The sequence below is a fragment of the Periplaneta americana genome, chromosome 15 (assembly GCF_040183065.1).
Source record: "Periplaneta americana isolate PAMFEO1 chromosome 15, P.americana_PAMFEO1_priV1, whole genome shotgun sequence".
Taxonomy (NCBI): Eukaryota; Metazoa; Arthropoda; class Insecta; order Blattodea; family Blattidae; genus Periplaneta; species Periplaneta americana.
Window position 1 is genome coordinate 12,400,826 of NC_091131.1, and position 18,974 is coordinate 12,419,799.

General features: G+C 36.2%; 1 protein-coding gene across 3 annotated transcripts in view; it reads left to right on the top strand.

Annotated features, from left to right (window-relative positions):
* The window catches only part of snsl (snustorr snarlik), a 154,719-nt gene that overhangs the window by 134,294 nt on the left and 1,451 nt on the right, over window positions 1-18,974 (top strand). For all 3 annotated transcript variants that reach the window (XM_069846695.1, XM_069846694.1, XM_069846696.1), the window contains exons 2-5: window positions 10,928-11,041; window positions 11,836-11,916; window positions 14,709-14,956; window positions 18,830-18,974. The exon at window positions 18,830-18,974 is cut by the window's right edge and continues 1,451 nt beyond it. In XM_069846695.1, the coding sequence (XP_069702796.1) occupies window positions 10,996-11,041; window positions 11,836-11,916; window positions 14,709-14,956; window positions 18,830-18,974 (520 nt within the window). In that variant the 5' untranslated portion in view covers window positions 10,928-10,995. The remainder of the gene's footprint in view (window positions 1-10,927; window positions 11,042-11,835; window positions 11,917-14,708; window positions 14,957-18,829) is intronic.

Sequence of the window (18,974 nt, forward strand, 5' to 3'; positions counted from 1 at the left end):
GTGAGTTCTTAGTGTTAGCTGAAATTGGCGGTGCCAAATCCACAAGCTGTTCTTTTGTTCATTCCTATTATAATGACACCATCACACAACTTTCCCGCTAATCAGTCTTGATCCTTCTTGGGATGTTAGCGCTATGGATTAACTTTATTTATTTATTATACTCCAGTTTTACAGAGAACCCTATTTTACCTGAGATAGGTATGTTAGGGTTATAAATACATAATAGTAGGCTAATAATAATAATAATAATAATAATAATAATAATAATAATAATAATTATATGATATAGATTAATGAAGTTTTCTATTGAATTAGTCTTACGTGTCAGTTATGAAATTAATACAATTTAACAAATCTATATATTCAGCAAATCTGTACAAAGTTTTATAAGTTATACACATGAATGAATGAAATGCAGTGAGTTTTAATTAAAATACTAAAATACAATCTTATATTTTTATTAATAAGTTTCATGAAATGTATGCTATATTATAGCCTAAGCAAATATCTAATCCTAATATTCACTAGAATGTAGTTTAAATTTCTGTGGGTTGAAATTTCTGAAGACGTTACACAGTTTTCCGTTAAACATTGTTGTCACAAGCAGTTTTTAAATTATATACATCACAAACACAAGAACACAAAAATACATCACACTAACATACGAAAACAAAAAACACACACAAAATTGCAACCTCATTCAAGAAATTAAATTACAACATCCCATACAGAACAAATAACACTCTACAAAAACATCTCAACACACAAACAACACAAACAAACAAATACAACCACACAGGCGTATACAAACTCAAATGTAACACCTGCAACAACTTCTACATAGGACAAACAGGTAGATCGTTTCAAACAGGTTACAAAGAACACATCACAGCCATAACAAAATTACAAAATACCTCCACATATGCAGAACACATAACAAATGCTAACTACACCCACAGAGATATCAACACAGACATGGAAATACTGCACATCCAACCAAAAAACGCCAGAAACTAACACAGTAGAACAATATGAAATATACAGACACACAAAAACACACTCCAACGAAATTCTCAACACACAACTCAACTTCAAAACACATATACTCTTTGACTCTACACTATACCACAGGAACACACCCTCACAGGAAACAAAACAAGTGGCGCCAAGACCAACAACGACCATTTCTGAAGATGACCCATAAATATTTATTTAAAAAAAAACTTTAAGAAATTAGAAATAACTTTTTCTTGATATTTGTTTGTGCAATTGTAAATTCAGGACAGAACTCCACTTCTAGTGAGCTGAATCCAGTGACAAGCAAAATGGAAAGCAGTTGTCCGGATGTAGCTTTTCAAGTGTGTTTGTTTTGCTTGAAGTTCGTGTTCCTATCAAGTGCAGCAGTGTCCAGCAATAGTGGTCTAACCCACAACCAAAATCCGTGTCATGTAGGTGACAGGTACTTTCTAACAAGTTCTACACATTTCAGTTCTCTATCGCATTGCCAATCAAATTCTTGTTTATAGTTTATTTCCGTGCACTACCATTCAATAGAGGTAACCTACATGAAATAGATGAACTCTGTTCATGGACTAACAAGATGGAGTAAGATCGTTGAAGCAGAATACATTTCATACTCTAAAATGTATAAAATGTGACAGAGAGTTCATCGAATCCCTATAATTGCGTGAAACAATTTTATGTTCTTTGTGATTGTTATTGTGAGCATGGTTGGGATTGCAAGGATGTTTGCGATTTGAAATAAAAGTTTCTTATTTCTTTTCATTTCTGTCTTCATACTCCCCACTTATAAATTTAATAAAGCAGAGCCTCATTCCATGAGGCCTAGTCTTCAGACAACAATGCAATTGATAATCGAAATGATTCACACATCAATATGACATCAATCAGATGTTTGAAATTGTAACGAATATCATTGCTACTACTACTACTACTACTACTACTACTACTACTACTACCACTACTACTACTACTACTACTACCACCACCACTACTACTACTACTACTACTACTACTACTACCAATACTACTACTACTACTACTACCACCACTACTACTACTACTACTACTACTACTACCACCACTACTACTACTACTACTACTACTACCACCACTACTACTACTACTACTACCACCACCACTACTACTACTACTACTACTACTACCACCACTACTATTACTACTACTACCACCACTACTACTACTACTACTACTACCACCACCACTACTACTACTACTACTACTACTACTACCACCACTACTACTACTACTACTACTACCACTACTACTACTACTACCACTACTACTACTACTACTACTACCACCACCACTACTACTACTACTACTACCACTACTACTACTACTACTACTACTACTACCACCACCACTACTACTACTACTACTACTACCACCACCACCACCACTACTACTACTACTACTACTACCACCACTACTACTACTACTACTACCACCACTACTACTACTACTACTACTACCACCACTACTACTACTACTACTACCACCACTACTACTACTACTACCACCATTACTACTACTACTACCACCACTACTACTACTACCACTACTACTACTACTACCACCACTACTACTACCACCACTACTACTACTACTACTACCACTACTACTACTACTACCACCACTACTACTACTACCACCACCACTACTACTACTACTACTACTACCACCACTACTACTACTACTACTACTACTACCACCACTACTACTACTACTACTACTACTACTACCACCACTACTACTACTACTACTACTACTACTACCACCACTACTACTACTACTACTACTACTACCACCACTACTACTACTACTACTACCACCACTACTACTACTACTACTACCACCACTACTACTACTACTACTACCACCACTACTACTACTACTACTACCACCACTACTACTACTACTACTACTACCACCACCACTACTACTACTACTACTACTACTACCACCACTACTACTACTACTACTACTACCACTACTACTACTACTACTACTACCACCACTACTACTACTACTACTACTACTACCACCACCACTACTACTACTACTACTACCACCACTACTACTACTACTACTACTACCACCACTACTACTACTACTACTACCACCACCACTACTACTACTACTACTACCACTACTACTACTACTACTACTACTACTACCACCACTACTACTACTACTACTACTACCACCACTACTACTACTACTACTACTACTACTACCACCACTACTACTACTACTACTACCACCACTACTACTACTACTACTACTATTACTACTACTACTAACACTGCTGCTACTGTTACTTTTACTTTCTACTACTATTACGATATGTTACTACAGCTTATTACTTACAAATGGCTTTTAAAGAATCCGAAGGTTCATTGCCGCCCTCACATAAGCCCGCCATTGGTCCCTATTCTGAGCAAGATTAATCCACTCCCTACCATAATATCCCACCTCCCTTAAATCCATTTTAATATTATCCTCCCATCTACGTCTGAGCTTCTCCAAAGGTCTTTTTCACTAAAATCTTCCAACTAACACTCTATATGCATTCCTGAATTCACCCATACGTGCTACATGCCCTGCCCATCTCAAACGTCTGGATTTAATGTTCCTAATTATGTCAGGTGAAGAATACAATGCGTGCAGTTCTGTGTTGTGTAACTTTACACTACCAGTAATAGGTAATGCAATTTCAGAAAAAAAGAGCAACTTCTTTTCATCATCTATGTAATATATTGTGCAGTAGATTGCTTCATATATAGTGCGATCTGCTACTATCTGTAAAAAAAAACAGTTAACTCAGACCGATTGGTTTTACTTTTGACACACTCTAATGACGTTGCGACAGGTCTAGAGGTATAATTAATCTTTAACTCCAACGTTATCATATCAGCACTGAAAGTTTCAAGGCACAAGGTCGAGGAAAAACAAGCAGATACATACATTACACTGACTATGGTAAATGAATGTGTGCCAACATCGAATCGGCTCTACGAAGTCAACCCTCCACCGTGGCTAACGAAAAAGACAGGCTATGGCGCGAATGGTAGTCACATGATTATCATGATCTAGTCATGGCCATCTTGACAATTGCCTAACATAAACACATGTTCAAAGCTCTAAAAAAACAAAGGAATTGCTATATCCATTTTGAATCTTTTTATTGCTATAGGTTTGTTCCAGCAATCAATTCAGAACGCATTCCGAACTAAGGCCCGTAACACACATGAAGAGTTTTCGCTATACTAAATGCCAAGTTATGAACCGACTAAACCGGAAGCAACGTTCTGTTGCTCTCTTTCTGAGTTATGTTGCCACATAGTGGCGCGAGATTCAAAGCGTGTTCACCGTTTGTCACAGATATTAAAATAACTACTGTATATAGTTCTCGATAACACTATCAACAATATTAGTAATTAAAATTACTGTTTTAAGAAAGCGCGATCTAATGACGCTGGTACTGGTACGAAATGCGACTCGTAATGCACGTGGTACTGCAAATGAACTGTAGAAGTTTGGCTACACTGTCTCCGTGATTCCGTTGCCAGATTTTCGTTAGCAGACGACGTTTTCACGTGAGGTCCAATGAAAAGCTCGGGTCTTCCATTCCCCTCCAACCCCCCACACTCAACGTGTCATCGCTGTACAGGCTACCAGCGTATTCCGAATCTCACCGGTCCGGTGGCATCAATGATGTCACGGTTGCAGCGAAATAAGGAACAAAACTGCTGGAAGAATCGATGCTGTCATGGCGACTGTACAAGTTGTTGTCTGTGCTACGCTAGCAAATTTTTGCGAAATTTTCGTACTCCCATCTCGTTCTAAGAAAAGATAGCATAAACAATTTATTTCTTGAACCGGTAGTAATAACTGGTCCGTTGACATGTTCGCTCATAAGCCATTAACATATTGTTTTTACGTCGTGCTCATTACAAACAATACAGCAGAACTAAAGCAGAACACACCGCCATGACACAACAGTGCACGATGTCATTCGTCTGCTAATTCCCGCCCTATACAAGAACCAATCAGATTCACTGATGGAGACTGCCACCACCTCTGCAAGTTGATGGCACCGGTGCGACACTGGTGAAGCATCAATGACGTCATCGGTGGAATTCGGAACACCGTGATGCCATCGGATTGCTCACCGGTGAGATTCGGAATACGCTCTACCCCTCTAACCCGCACTTTTCTCTCGCCCTGCCAACTACTTCCTGTTTAGTCGGTTCATAACCTGGCTTTTAGTATAGCGAGAAATGTGTTGCGAAAAAGAGGCGAAGAGCCTTCCTCCACACACTTGGCGAGTTCTCGCTATCACAGATCACACCTCGCTATGATCATCTATGCACTGCCTTCATGCAGAAAGCATTTTTATGATTATAGTAGTCACTCGTTGGGGGAAATATTATAGGTTATGTATTTACGTATATTATCGTATAACCTGTAAGTATATTGTCGTACTTTACAAATTACGTACGAACGCTATGTTGAATCTGAGTATTCAGATGATGAGGAAATGGAGTTACATGAACATATTTTGTTCATGAAAAGAAAAAGTAGGCCTAAAATTAAAGCCATAAATGTCTGAAAATCACAGGGGCGAGTTTCGGACACTGGTTTCGATTTGAATGATGGTACGTTTAGGCATTATTTCAGGTTGAATGGACCACAGTTTTTTTTTCCATTCATGATATGATAGAGGATTCTTTGCTATGTTCTGATTTAAATTATATAAACTGTTAAGACATATAATACTATTAAATCTCATCAAAATAAAATATAGCCCTATTTATTTTCAGATAATCTGATATTTCTCTCCAGATTTCTTCTCTAAGTTTCGTGTTTTTATAGTTTTCACCCCGTGTATCATATAAATAGGCCTACGGGTGACATCGTACAAGTTCGATAAGTTTCTGACTGCAATTATCAGCCATCTTTCCTCATTTTCAAATAAAAATAATACAATTCAGCACCACCTGTGATATCTTTTTCTACATTCAATCGTCATAAAGAGTATAAATGTCAAACATCTTTGATAAATGTGTCAAGAAAATTCGCTGAGCTACCGATTCCAGCGAGAAACTCGCGCGGGGTTTTTGCCTCGAACGAGAATCTCTTCCAGTGTGTGGACGTCCATTTGAATCCATGTTATCAATTGTTTAATTTTCTCGCAACACATTTCTCGCTGGCGAAAACTCTGCAAGTGTGTTGCGGGCCTAATACCGAACTTCTTTCGACGCATGCGCCAGTTGTGTACGGTGTCGGAACTAGTTCGGGATATTACGTTGTTGGTACGTTTCTTGAACTCTTCTTTCACGGCCTTCTGAGTTTCTTCTCATATTAAAATTATATTCATCTCCCGAACTTAATTCGTCATAAAATATATCACTATCACCTTCCAAATCACTCATGATCGACTTTTTTTAACCTGCTCAGTCTCGAAGCATTTTAACCAAAACTTCAGATTAAACCATCTGCGCATGCGTCAACGGAATTCCCAGTTCCTGCTCTTAATCGAGAACCAATTTCACTCGTTGCGTACGAGTTCTAAAGCACGTTGGAACAGGGAACTGGCAGTTCAGTATCGGTTCGAAATCAGTTCTAGTCTTGTTGGAACGCACATTGAGCTACTGCGCATGACCAGGCAGTTCAGATCGATTCCGAACCGTGCTGGAACAAACCTTATATTAAACTCGTTAAACGTGCATTTATATATAAACTTGTTCATTGTTGGCCATGTTATGTATTAATGTATTTATTTACACTGCAAGTGGGCAAGCACCCGGTGGCAGTGGTATACACAATATAAACAATACACAATAAAATGATAAACAATACACAATAAAATCATAAACAATACACAATAAAATTTACAATACACAATACAATTATACAATACACAATACAATTATGTGCACAATACAATAAGAATACACAATACAATTGAACACAATAATTACAATTGATAATAATACATAAAATACCTAATTTTACAATACAACCTACATATGTATATGCCCTACATAAGTTTCAATAGTCTTTCACTTTACTCTCATCTCACTCACTGTAGTGGCACTATGACGCATTTCACTGACACCTGAGGACACGTTTCACTGACACTTGAGGACACATTTCACTGACACTTGAGGACACATTTCATTGACGCTATAAATTATCACTGATCGGAACTATCCACTGAACTGTAAAACCATAACTTCACTGACTCACCTCGCTTCACTGATACAACAGTTCAAATAAGACAAATAATTACACCCTTATGCATACTTATAAACAGAACTACATTTAAACTAAACATTTCTAGTCTAAGGCCCTCTTACACGCTATTTTTAAATAATTTACAATTCAAACCAAGGGAGTAACTCGTCAGGTTAAATAAATACATGCCGCATTAAAAAATTATATGTTAAATGTCACCTTAATTTAATTTGCACTTTATACACAACTTTTTAAGTTATTCTTGAATCTCCTTAAGGAAGGACAGCCCTCAAAGACCGCTGCAGGTAGGTCATTCCAATCATTTATAGTTCATATTTAAAAATGAGAATTTACCTACATCCGTTTTCTGTTTCCTACATTTGATTTTAAAATCATGATCGTTCCTACCATAGTACGTTGGCTTTTCTAACCGAGCCATTATGTCTAGGAATGTGAGCCCTCCACTCAATGGCGCAATAACGTAATTTGTTTGGGAGGTAAGAATTTTCTCGTGTGGAATTTTCAAGTCTTACCATACCTGTGATGAATAGGATGAAGTATGTTACACTATCAACTAGCTTAAAACTATAAATTTAGTGAACAAAAGAAAGTCAGCAAGGGATGATACAATATTATTGTTATTAATAAATGCAATTTACTTTTTATTACTTCTATTTGTTATTTTAAGAATGTTTATTCACGTACAGGCTTGGAACACGCACCATAGGAATTTCAATGCTTAAATTTATATTTTGTTATATTAGCTCCCCTAATAATATTATTACAGAAGAAAATGTCATTAAAGTTTTTTGTAGAGAAAAAAAGTCTGTGCCCATTTGTTTTATTAAATTAATATTTTGATTATGAGTGTGTTTGGAATTAATTAAAATTAAAAAGTAATTATAACCATCTTTAATGAAAATTTAATTACAGTAGGTCATGGATAACTGATATTAAGAGTTTAAAACAAAATAGTCTAGGATCCAAGGGAATCAACCAGTTATGATAGAATTTAAAAGAGAAACAAATGAATTTGACATGAATGTGAATTCATTTTTTACAGATTAACAAATGAACCATACACAACAATATCTTTGCACTCAATTGTTTTCAGACTGTTTCCGTGGTCTGTTGGTTAGCATGCTGGCTTACAGATCTGGAGGTCCCGGGTTCGGCTCTCAGTGAATTTTTCTTGAAGAAGAAAAATTACCTGGGTGTCTAGAGTCTGGAAATTTGTATGAATGTTAGTGTGCCGGGTTAATATTAATTAACCAATCATCAAAAATATAAAATACATCAGGACTGTCGCTGGGCAGTAATCTGAACACACGTTTCAGCGTCACATTGTTGACAAGTAACAGATGGAGATCTGTTAGCATAACCATAAAGCATCTAATAGATGCTATAGAGTTACCAACAACAACAAAAAAATTGTTTTTACTAATCCATGGCCAACTATGATTAGCATGCATTAAAAATTAGTGCAGTTACTGTGGCGGAAGTATTTTGTATTTTTTTTTATCCCCAGCCAAAAATTGTTTTAATGGTATGACTGGATGTAGAATTGTTTTATCTGCAAAAGACTTTAATGACATTTTCTTGTGTAATAATTAAGGAGGCTAATATAACAAAATATAAATTTTAGCATTTAAATCAATGTGGTGCTACACTGTATTTCAACTGAAAATGTGGTATTAATATACAACATACAAAGGCCTATGTGTTTACAACTTTCCGAAGATTGTAGGTCGATATTCATTAGTTATAAACTTTACCACACATAAGAGTTGCAATCAATGTATTTCCGAACTGCACTTGTATTTAAACATACATGCGCTTGTTCACACCTGTGGAGTAACGGTCAGCGCGTCTGGCCGCGAAACCAGGTGGCCCGGGTTCGAATCCCGGTCGGGGCAAGTTACCTGGTTGGGGTTTTTTTTCGGGGTTTTCCCTCAACCCAATACGAGCAAATGCTGGGTAATTTTCGGTGCTGGAAACCCCGGACTCATTTCACCGGCATTATAACTATCATATCATCCAGACGCTAAATAACCTAGAAGTTGAAACAGCGTCGTAAAATAACATTAAATAAATAAATACATGTGCGTGTCATTGAAAATCATTGCTTCCATCCTTGCGTGTTGAGTCAGTCTAACATATTCAGATTGTCTTTAAGAACTGAGCTTCTACACGTGATTTTGTGTAAATATGTCAAGAATCTAGTACAATTTTTCCTGGAATATCTCCATAATACTTTATGGTTAGTCTTCTTCTCTGCCTTTGAAACGATGCATTTAGTATAGATTTCAGGCGTTTCTAAGGTTCTAGATAAATTCTCCATTTCCCATGTCCTGTGTGTTACCTGTTGACGACAGTCCGGAAACTTGTTGATTGCCCCTTATACATGGTTCAACCTCCTCTGGATCACGGTAAGTCGGAGATGCGTTTTGATTCGCTTAAACATTTAGAAACAACGTTCCGCTGTTGCTGATGAGGTAGGAATTACCAAAGAGGTCCTCAACAGTTCTGTGATAAGTGTGAATAAAATTAGCATTTCCTCATGGACTCATATGTTTAATACCAAGTAGATCTATAAGCTATATCTTATTTAATTACACGTATCTGAAAACAGTGTTGAATTGGAATCATAACGCAACACAACTGAATTATGTAGGCTATTGATATTGATATTCATTCATTTCATTCATTTATTTTATTCCATAGATCTTACATGAACAATGAAGTTTTAAGATGTGGAACAAGACAAAATTTTACAATATTACAATTACAACTTTTACAGTTTTACAATTTAGTAATTTTCTACAAATTTTACAATTTTGTGCAATTTTTTACAATATTTTGGCGAGATGTAGTGAGATGAGGTGAGGTCCGAGGATTCGCCAAAATATTAATACCGGTATTAATAATTAATTATTAATTACGTTCAAATTTCACAAGCTAGTTACTTCCACTTAATCAGTTTCCTTTACTGCAAACCAAAATTATTGCTGCCAACATAACAGTTAGAAAATAATTGCCAGTTTTCGTATTTGCCAGTACTCGAAATTAAAAACAAAGTTGGTAAAAGAAAATCCAACCAGACATCTAGAAAATCACTATAATCCACTAGCATATTACGCAGTAATAGGGGAAAAATGGTTAGGTTTCACTTTCAGGGTAATAAGTAAGCTAATTAATGCTAATTAATTATTAATTACGTTCAAATTTTACAAACTAGTTACTTCCATTTAATCACTTTCCTTTACTGCAAACCAAAATTATTGCTGCCAACATAACAATTAGAAAATAATTGCCAGTTTTCGTATTTGTCAGTACACGAAATTCAAAACAGAGTTGGTAAAAGAAAATTCAACCTGACATCTAGAAAATCACTATAATCCACTAGCATATTATACAGTAATAGGGGGGAAATGGTTAGGTTTCACCCTTGGGCTATTAAGTAAGCTGATTCGGACTATAGAGTACCTTTCTTGTCCCATTTTTTGTTCGTCTGAAAAAAAAAAAAAAAGATGACGTGAATTCCGTATTCAGTAACAACACTGAAAAAAGTCCACTCTTCTAAACAATGCACCATTTCTTATTCTCTCTTTTGCATTAATATTGATCGATATGTTTACAGGAAATGCATTGTCCTTCCAGTTAGCATTGAAAGCCTGACCTGCAGTGACGTAAATATATTTTGCAACGATGTCCGTTGTTACCCATTGCTGCTATTTACTGCTGCTGATATCATGTAAGTGTAACAATGTAATTTATTGTTAAACTATACGTATAAAAAATATATATATAGATTATTATTATTATTATATAGATTCAGGAGGAGTTACCATCACTTAGGAGCTTATTTCCGAAGAAATTTCGAGCGAAAGTCATAGCTATATACATGGATCCTATTCTCGATGCTTTCAAAGTTAAGTTACACTAATTTGAAGTTGTTTCTAAAAGTCTTTTTTTTTTTAGTTTAAAGGGCAAAAGAATATTACAAATAGAAAATGTACTATTCAGAAGTATCATTTCTTTAATAGAAAATTTTATTTCTAAAGTGAAGTAAATCCAAAACTAATTATTTTTCATTTTTTGCTTTCATAAAATAGGTTAGTCTATAGATTACTTCATTTTATAGCAAACGTTTCAGTCTCAACACGTCTTATATTACATGTTAATACTGTTAACAGATATCTGAAATAGTCGTTTATTTTCAAAGTGACTTAACTCCAATGTGCATTTATTTTCAAAGTGTCTTATATCCATTTGAACAATCCGCTGGCTTTCTAGAGGTCACGTGATATGACGCAGGAACTCCTCCTGAATCACCTTGTATAGTAATTTGCTTTCTCTTCTTTCTCCCAACATAGGCGTTTTATTTGTTCTTGAATATTCTACCTCTGTGTCATCTTTCCATCTTTTTTTACGTATCTGTACTTATTGGAAGCTTTTATTATTATTATTATTATTATTATTATTATTATTATTATTATTATTGAGTTTTGCTGATGTTGTACCACTAATACAATTCCTTTGTTACAGGTGTGAATACACTGATCATTCCAGATGAACTGCCTTCAATTCTGTCGGTTATATATTCAAATATTCCACCAATCAAAAAAGGTATGACATCACTTTTCGCTTTTCACTTAAATTCTATATCTGTTTTTAACGTTTGGGGTTTTTAATACTGTATGATTCTTCCTTGAATTTTGTAGTAATCTCGTAGCTTGAAAAATGTAGAAAATAGAAATTTCACCCATCGCCCTCTCTTAAGAAAGTAGCTTTTCCAATCTGAACTCTATACTTGAAACACACACAGTGACATCAATTTAAATTTCAAGGAGATTTTTCGCTTTTGTTTTGATGGCAATCATAGACTGGAAAATTATTTTGCGTAAATACGAGTTTGCAAATTGGGATACAATATCAATTTAAGAAGCATATTAAAATAATTTATCAGCATATCAATAACAACCTCATAAAATTACTTACAAAAAACACTCCCAAAAATAATTTAGGCCTACACTTATGAAAAAAAAAATAAATAAAAAATTATTTGATTAACAATATTTTCACCGTTACAATTACACATACATAAAAACATAAATATAAACATTTACATAGAGGTAATAAATTTTAAGGAGAAAACGTACGTCCAAAGGGCTGGACTCTGGAAGAGTACCCAAAACGCTCATTGCATTTCCGCGTTGAATAGCAATACTTAAACGTTGACGCAAATAAGTAGTGCAACGGCGATCACGAGTAATGGAGATAAAAATTTGGCCGATTTGAGATACCAAAACTTTAGCGTCATGACTCCAAGGACCGAAGGTCTCCACAGCAAATGGGACAAAGATGTAATTGTCTAAAAAATGAGCATATTTATTGACTTTCTTCTTCACGGCTAATTCAGCAGCAGGTGCTGCGCGTCTGGAGGTATTCGGTAAGTGAGATGGAGCTAGAGTGTCAACGCAAGTGGAGTCCCAAATTAAAGATTTTACTCTAGACCATGGAATTAAGGTGAGACCATCGGGTCGTTTACCATCCGCGCGACTAATACCTGGTGGTTCCAAAAGAGACGGGATGCCACAAGAAGTCAGAGATCTTTTAACGATATCATTGAGTGATGTATGTCTGGGAATGCGACCCTTGCTCCTCGCACAGCTGAGTGCATGATGGCCGTAAATATCAGCAATTCCTCCGCAAATACATTGGTGTATTGTTTGCAAATGCTAACAAAATTTTAAGCGCTTGTTTTGCAAGCTCGAGGTATTGTTGCATTTTTTTGAGCCAAAAATGGTCTGCGAAAAAAAAAAAAGTATTTCGTAGTTTCGACATTGCATCAGTAGACAAAGAGAAAGGCGGAAAATAGGGAAGATTGGAGAATGCTGGGTTTGCAGTGAAAGAACTGGCTTGGGCAGAAAACTATAAAATGTATCAACTGAGCTCCTCCATGATTAATATCCATGAGCCGCCACTGAGGAGCATTGTACCACGTATACTAGTAAAGTAAAAATGAAGTAAATCCACAGTCTACTATATACAGTCGCGAAGCTCAATATGTAGTAAAAATGCAAACATGGGTAGTTGCCCACCACTAGGATCGCTACTATCGCCTCATCATCGCAGATCTCTATCCTAGCAGCCGACAAAATATGTTACACTTTCGTTGTCGTGTTCTTTTGGAAAAATTAACACCTTCCTTCCATTATTGAAATATTAAATGCATAAAGTTAATTTATTATTTTAATGAAGTATATTAAATTCCACCATAAACTCGAAGATACCTGCAAGAAATAAGTTAATATAATTTTTGTTTGTGCAAAACGAACTGAAATGTACTATAATAGCTTCACTCATTCAAGATTATAGCGATAATTAACTATGAAACCAATAAATATTAATTTACATTTCTCTTTACAACAATAATAATGGAAATATGAATTAATTGGAGTAACTTACGCGTACCGGTAGGCCTGCTTGTAGTGTATACTTACGTAGTTAACAAAGTGGGATGAGGTTAAGCAATAATAATCACACCAGAATTGTAAATAAAACGTGATCAATAAATTTTATTGCAACAGAGTTCTTCTACGTGTCTAGTAAAGCAACAAATAAAAATAACAAAATTAACAGCTATAATTAAAAACATATCCTTTGAAGAAAAAGGTAGGCCTAAGCAATAATAATCCCACCAGAATTGAAAATAAAACGTGATCAATAAATTTCATTAAACCAAACTTAATTTTTCTACGTCTTTAGTAAAATAACACATAAAAATAATAACAAAATTAATAGCTACAATTAAAAATATATCCTCTGAAAAAAAAGTAGACCTAACCTTTATTTCTCTGGAAATTTAGCAGCCTAAGTGACAGAACTTTAACCGGTATCTAATGTCCTTTCGGTTAGACTGAAACATTTCATTGTGAAATTTAAGGATATAATGTATTCTAACAGTCACAAAGAACTTCAAATTAACAGTTTTGTTTCTGCACAGCATTCTTATGGAAACCCAGGAACTTTTCTGAATCTTTCGGAAATCGGAAAAAGGATAACTCTGGCCTCTTTCTCTTACTGTTGCTACAATTTATAGCACTACAAACGTCTCATCCTTGTCCCATATTATTATTCCAATTATTATATTTTAGCCATTAACATTTTCATTATAACCAATAACGAACATTTCACAAGCATCAATGTGAAATACGCAACGAGCTAGCACTCGATAGAAATACGATACAGTCCAAAGTCGACCATGGACAGTCTATTGTTTCTAGTTGCTAACCGTTTGGAGCGCTTTATCACGAGATTTGCAAAAAAAACACCTCAAGCTTCGCGACTGTATATAGTAGACTGTGGTAAATCATTGAGGGAATTTTAAGCACTCTGTTCTGTTGTGTTTGGTGCAGGAACGGATTCGCGTATGGGCGTTGGCTTCAGGCTGGGCAACCACGCTGACTTCCAGGTGCTGCTAGAGCTGGGCCCCCAGAGCAACACGCAGGCGATCGGCCCAGCAGCGGACAGCAAGAAGCGGCGGCAGGTGGTGCGCCCTGCACTCGTGGTGCAGCCCGTAGCTGTGCCGGACACGGTGGCCGACACTCCAGGGGGCAAGTGGCTGTCCTCTTGGCGGTCCGCCCTCATCAACCCTCAGACCACGGTTAGTGCTCCGCTTTTCTCTTTGAGAAGCGCTATCTTTAAAAGGTAAAAAAAAAAGGTAAAGGTATCCCCGTCACATGCCATTGAGATAAGTCGTAACAAAGTGGTTGTACCGGAAGGTGTGGCTAGGATGTTATTAATTAATACGGATTAAATCGAAGGCACTTTGGGGGCATGGAGGTACAGCCCCATGCTTTCCCTGACCTCGGCACTAGAATGAGGTGGTGTGGTCGGCACCACGCTCTGACCGCCTTTTACCCCCGGGAAAGACCCGGTACTCAATTTTATAGGAGGCTGAGTGAACCTTGGCGCCGTTCTGAAAGTTTGGCAACGAGAAAAAATCCCGTCACCACTCGGGATCGAACCCCGGACCTTCCAGTCCGTAGCCAGCTGGCGCTATCTTTAACAGGAGAAATAAACATACTGGTAGTTAACAGGACTAATGGCTTCATAGCTGGGTACCTGGTTCTAATAAAGTGTACGGATACACAAATTAACATGGAGGCACGAGATAATTATTCTGCCTGCCATTTTAATTTCACTTTGGCACCACCCTCATCTGATCCATTTATTTATTTATTTATTTATTCATTTATTTGTATAGTGTGAACAAAGTGACACGTCTACACCTGTGGAGTAACTGTTAGCGCGTCTGGCCGCGAAACCAAGTGGCCCGGGTTCGAATCCCGGTCGGGGCAAGTTACCTGATTGAGGTTTTTTCCTTGGTTTTCCCTCAACCCAATTTGAGCAAATGCTGGGTAACTTTCGGTGCTGGACCCTGGACTCATTTCACCAGCATTATCGCCATCTCATTCAGACGCTAAATAATCTAATAAGCAAACGTTCTGATGGGAGCAGATAAAAAAGAAAAATTTTTTTCTTCCACCATGTTAATAATGTCAAAAGAAGTGCTTATACAAATTTTGGCCACTCGATCGCAATTACGAGGCCGTCCAGAAAGTGATTTTCCCTGGGGCCGTTTATAGAAAAAAACAAAATTGCATAGAAATATTTATTGAAACAGATACAGCAATTGTTGGGCTATTTGTCAACATATCCCCCACTGGAATTGAGACATTTGTCATACCATGGGATCAATTTTTGTGTTGTTGAAGTCAGCCGCCTCAGCTCAGAACCAGCGTTTGACTGCGTCTGCACCTCCCTCTGTCGATCCCATGATATGAGAAATGTTTCAATTCCAATGGAAAATATGTTGAAAAATAGCTCAACAATTGCTGTGTCCGTTCAAAAAAATTTGTCCAATGAAATTGTGTTTTTTTTCTGTTAACGGCCCCTGGCGAACTTATTTTTTACAGCCCTCGTAATTGCGGTCGAGTGGTCAAAATTTGTATAAGCACTTCTTTTGACATTATTAACATGGTGGAAGAAAAAAAATTTTACTTTTTTATCTGCCCCCATCAGAACGTTTGCTTGTAAGATGTTGATACAGCGTCGTAAAATAATCTACATAAAAAATAAAGTGACACAAATGAACTTCAGGCTAGGAGCTCACATATGAGAGCCCCGAGAGCCCTTGGAAGAACAGCAATAAATAACGTGTACCTTTTTAAATAGCTTTTCCCTCCTTTTTCTCTTTTGTTCAGTTCAATTCAGTTTGAAAAGCAACTAGCACTCAATGCTTGTTCGAGACTCTTGATCAGGTCTCATTTCCAGCCCATCTTACGCCAGAATCACTGATCAAATTTCTGGTCTCATTCCTTCCCTCATCCTATTTGAGCTGACGAAGCTGAATTCGGTCTCTGGCAACCCAGATACGGCATTAGGAGCAACCTGTGAAGCGGTAAACATCTATTGCCTGGCCAAGGCTCAAGATCAAGACCCATTCCAACAGTATATCCTTTATGCACATTGTTATTATGGAAATATATTTTTTAAGTTTTTATCTAAGACGAGGATTATGCAGCTGGAGTTTTCTGATAACTTTGGCAGCCATTTTCCGTAAGTTCGTATTTTTCTCTATAATGTGTACCATATCTCAGCTTCTAGTGGTTAGACACAGGGGTTTTTAAGAATAATAGTTTTTAAGGCAGGTTTCTTGAAAAATATAGCAAAAAATGAGATAAAAATTTTCATATTTACGAAAGAATTCATAAATTTATCAAATATTGTTATTCTTGGAAACTCTTCCATCAAATTACTTATAAGAGTGTCAGAAATTAGCTGTAAAAGTTTCATTGCTCTACTGCGAGCAGTGTTAGAGAAAATGTACAGTAAATATCACTACTAATTTAGCATGTGTTAAGATAGGAGGTTCCCGATCCCCTTATGCCAGAAATATACCAAGATCCTGTCTCACCATCATAAGAAAAAGTGTAGAGAATTGTAATTTAAGTGGCTAGAATCCATACAAAGCCTACTGAATAAATATTGGTTGAATTTTATAAAAAACATAATTAATTAATATAGAAATAATTTTTATAAAAATTGATATAATGGAAATTGTGATTTCCTCCTTTCAGTATAGGATTTCTTCAAGAGGCCACATCTATTTGATAACCTGTTACTATTTACTAATTTATAATCAGTGATGAACTAAACAGTTTTGAAAAATACATTCATTGACTTTAAAAAGGCTTTTGATAAAGTTAATCGGAATAAATTACTTCAGATTTTGGCAGATGATCAAGTACCTCAACAGATTACACAAAATATTTACAACATATATAAAACAACCATCATAGCTATTCGAAGCAACAATAAACTTTCACAATGGCGACCCATTTATAGTGGAGTACGACAAGGCTGTGATCTTTCACCACTTCTGTTCATTACATACATAAACAGAATCGTTCAAGATTGGCGACAGACACGCCATGGATTTATTCCAATTAATCGAAATTTGCAGCTTGATGCTTTATATTTCGCTGATGATCTAGTTCTCATAGCATCAACTGAAGATGATTTACAATATTCAGTACACAATTTAAATATGGTCAGTGAAAAATATAACATGGAAACTAATATTGAAAAAACGAAAATCATGTCATTTTGTGGGAAATTCTCTTTACCAAGTAAAATCTGTTCGAATAATAAAATAATAGAAAGAGTAAATACTTTCACTTACCTTGGCTATACACTACCACCTTATGATGAAGTAGATATTGCTGAAAAAATATGTAAATATAATAAAACAATGGGGATCATTAATAAAATCATGAAACCTTCACTAGTACAAAGACACACAAGAATAGGCTTGTATAAAACCTTAGCACAGCCAGTATTAAGCTATGGTAGTGAAGTGTGGTCTGTGAAGAATAAAGATGTCAGTAGAATAACAGCAAGTGAGATGAGGTTTATGAGAGCAACAGCTGGATATACTCGCTGGGATCATAAAAAAAAATGAGGACATAATGCAAGAACTTCAAATAGAACCCATTATACAGTTCATCAGCAAATATCAATTTCAGTGGAAGGGTCATCTCGAACGAATGAATCGATGCAGAATTCCAAAAGCACTGTTTCATTACCATCCGCATGGCAAAAGATCTCTGGGTCGTCCGAAGAAGAGATGGACTGAAAATTCTAGTTTGAGACTGTAACAGGCCACTCGGCCTAATACCTGTTAGGAAGACGATGACATTTTCAGAAAATTAGTGATGAACGTACAGATTGCTGGCTGGTATTGTGTTTTCATGGCAGGACATTTTAATGCGTAGATTGTTGAATTTTATAGATATCTTAAAATTTCTTTCACGGACATAAAGCTAAAAGTTCATATTAAATTAATAAAGCTAAGAAAGATGAAGAATTAATTTCTTTGACCCCCTAAGGTTGATGTAATCCCTTAATCTATTGCTAATTTTAAAGAGGATTATTATGCGTGCTTTCTATAACAATACATTCTTTGTTGCAGAAATCTAGCAAATATAAAACAGTAGAAGTGCAGGAAATTGTGGATCCTATGCAAGGCAAGGATCACATCAGGGCTCACCTCCAGCAGCTGTACCAGAGTGCCTCCAAGACGGGCGACGATGCTAGGGGCAACAGTTCAAACAAAG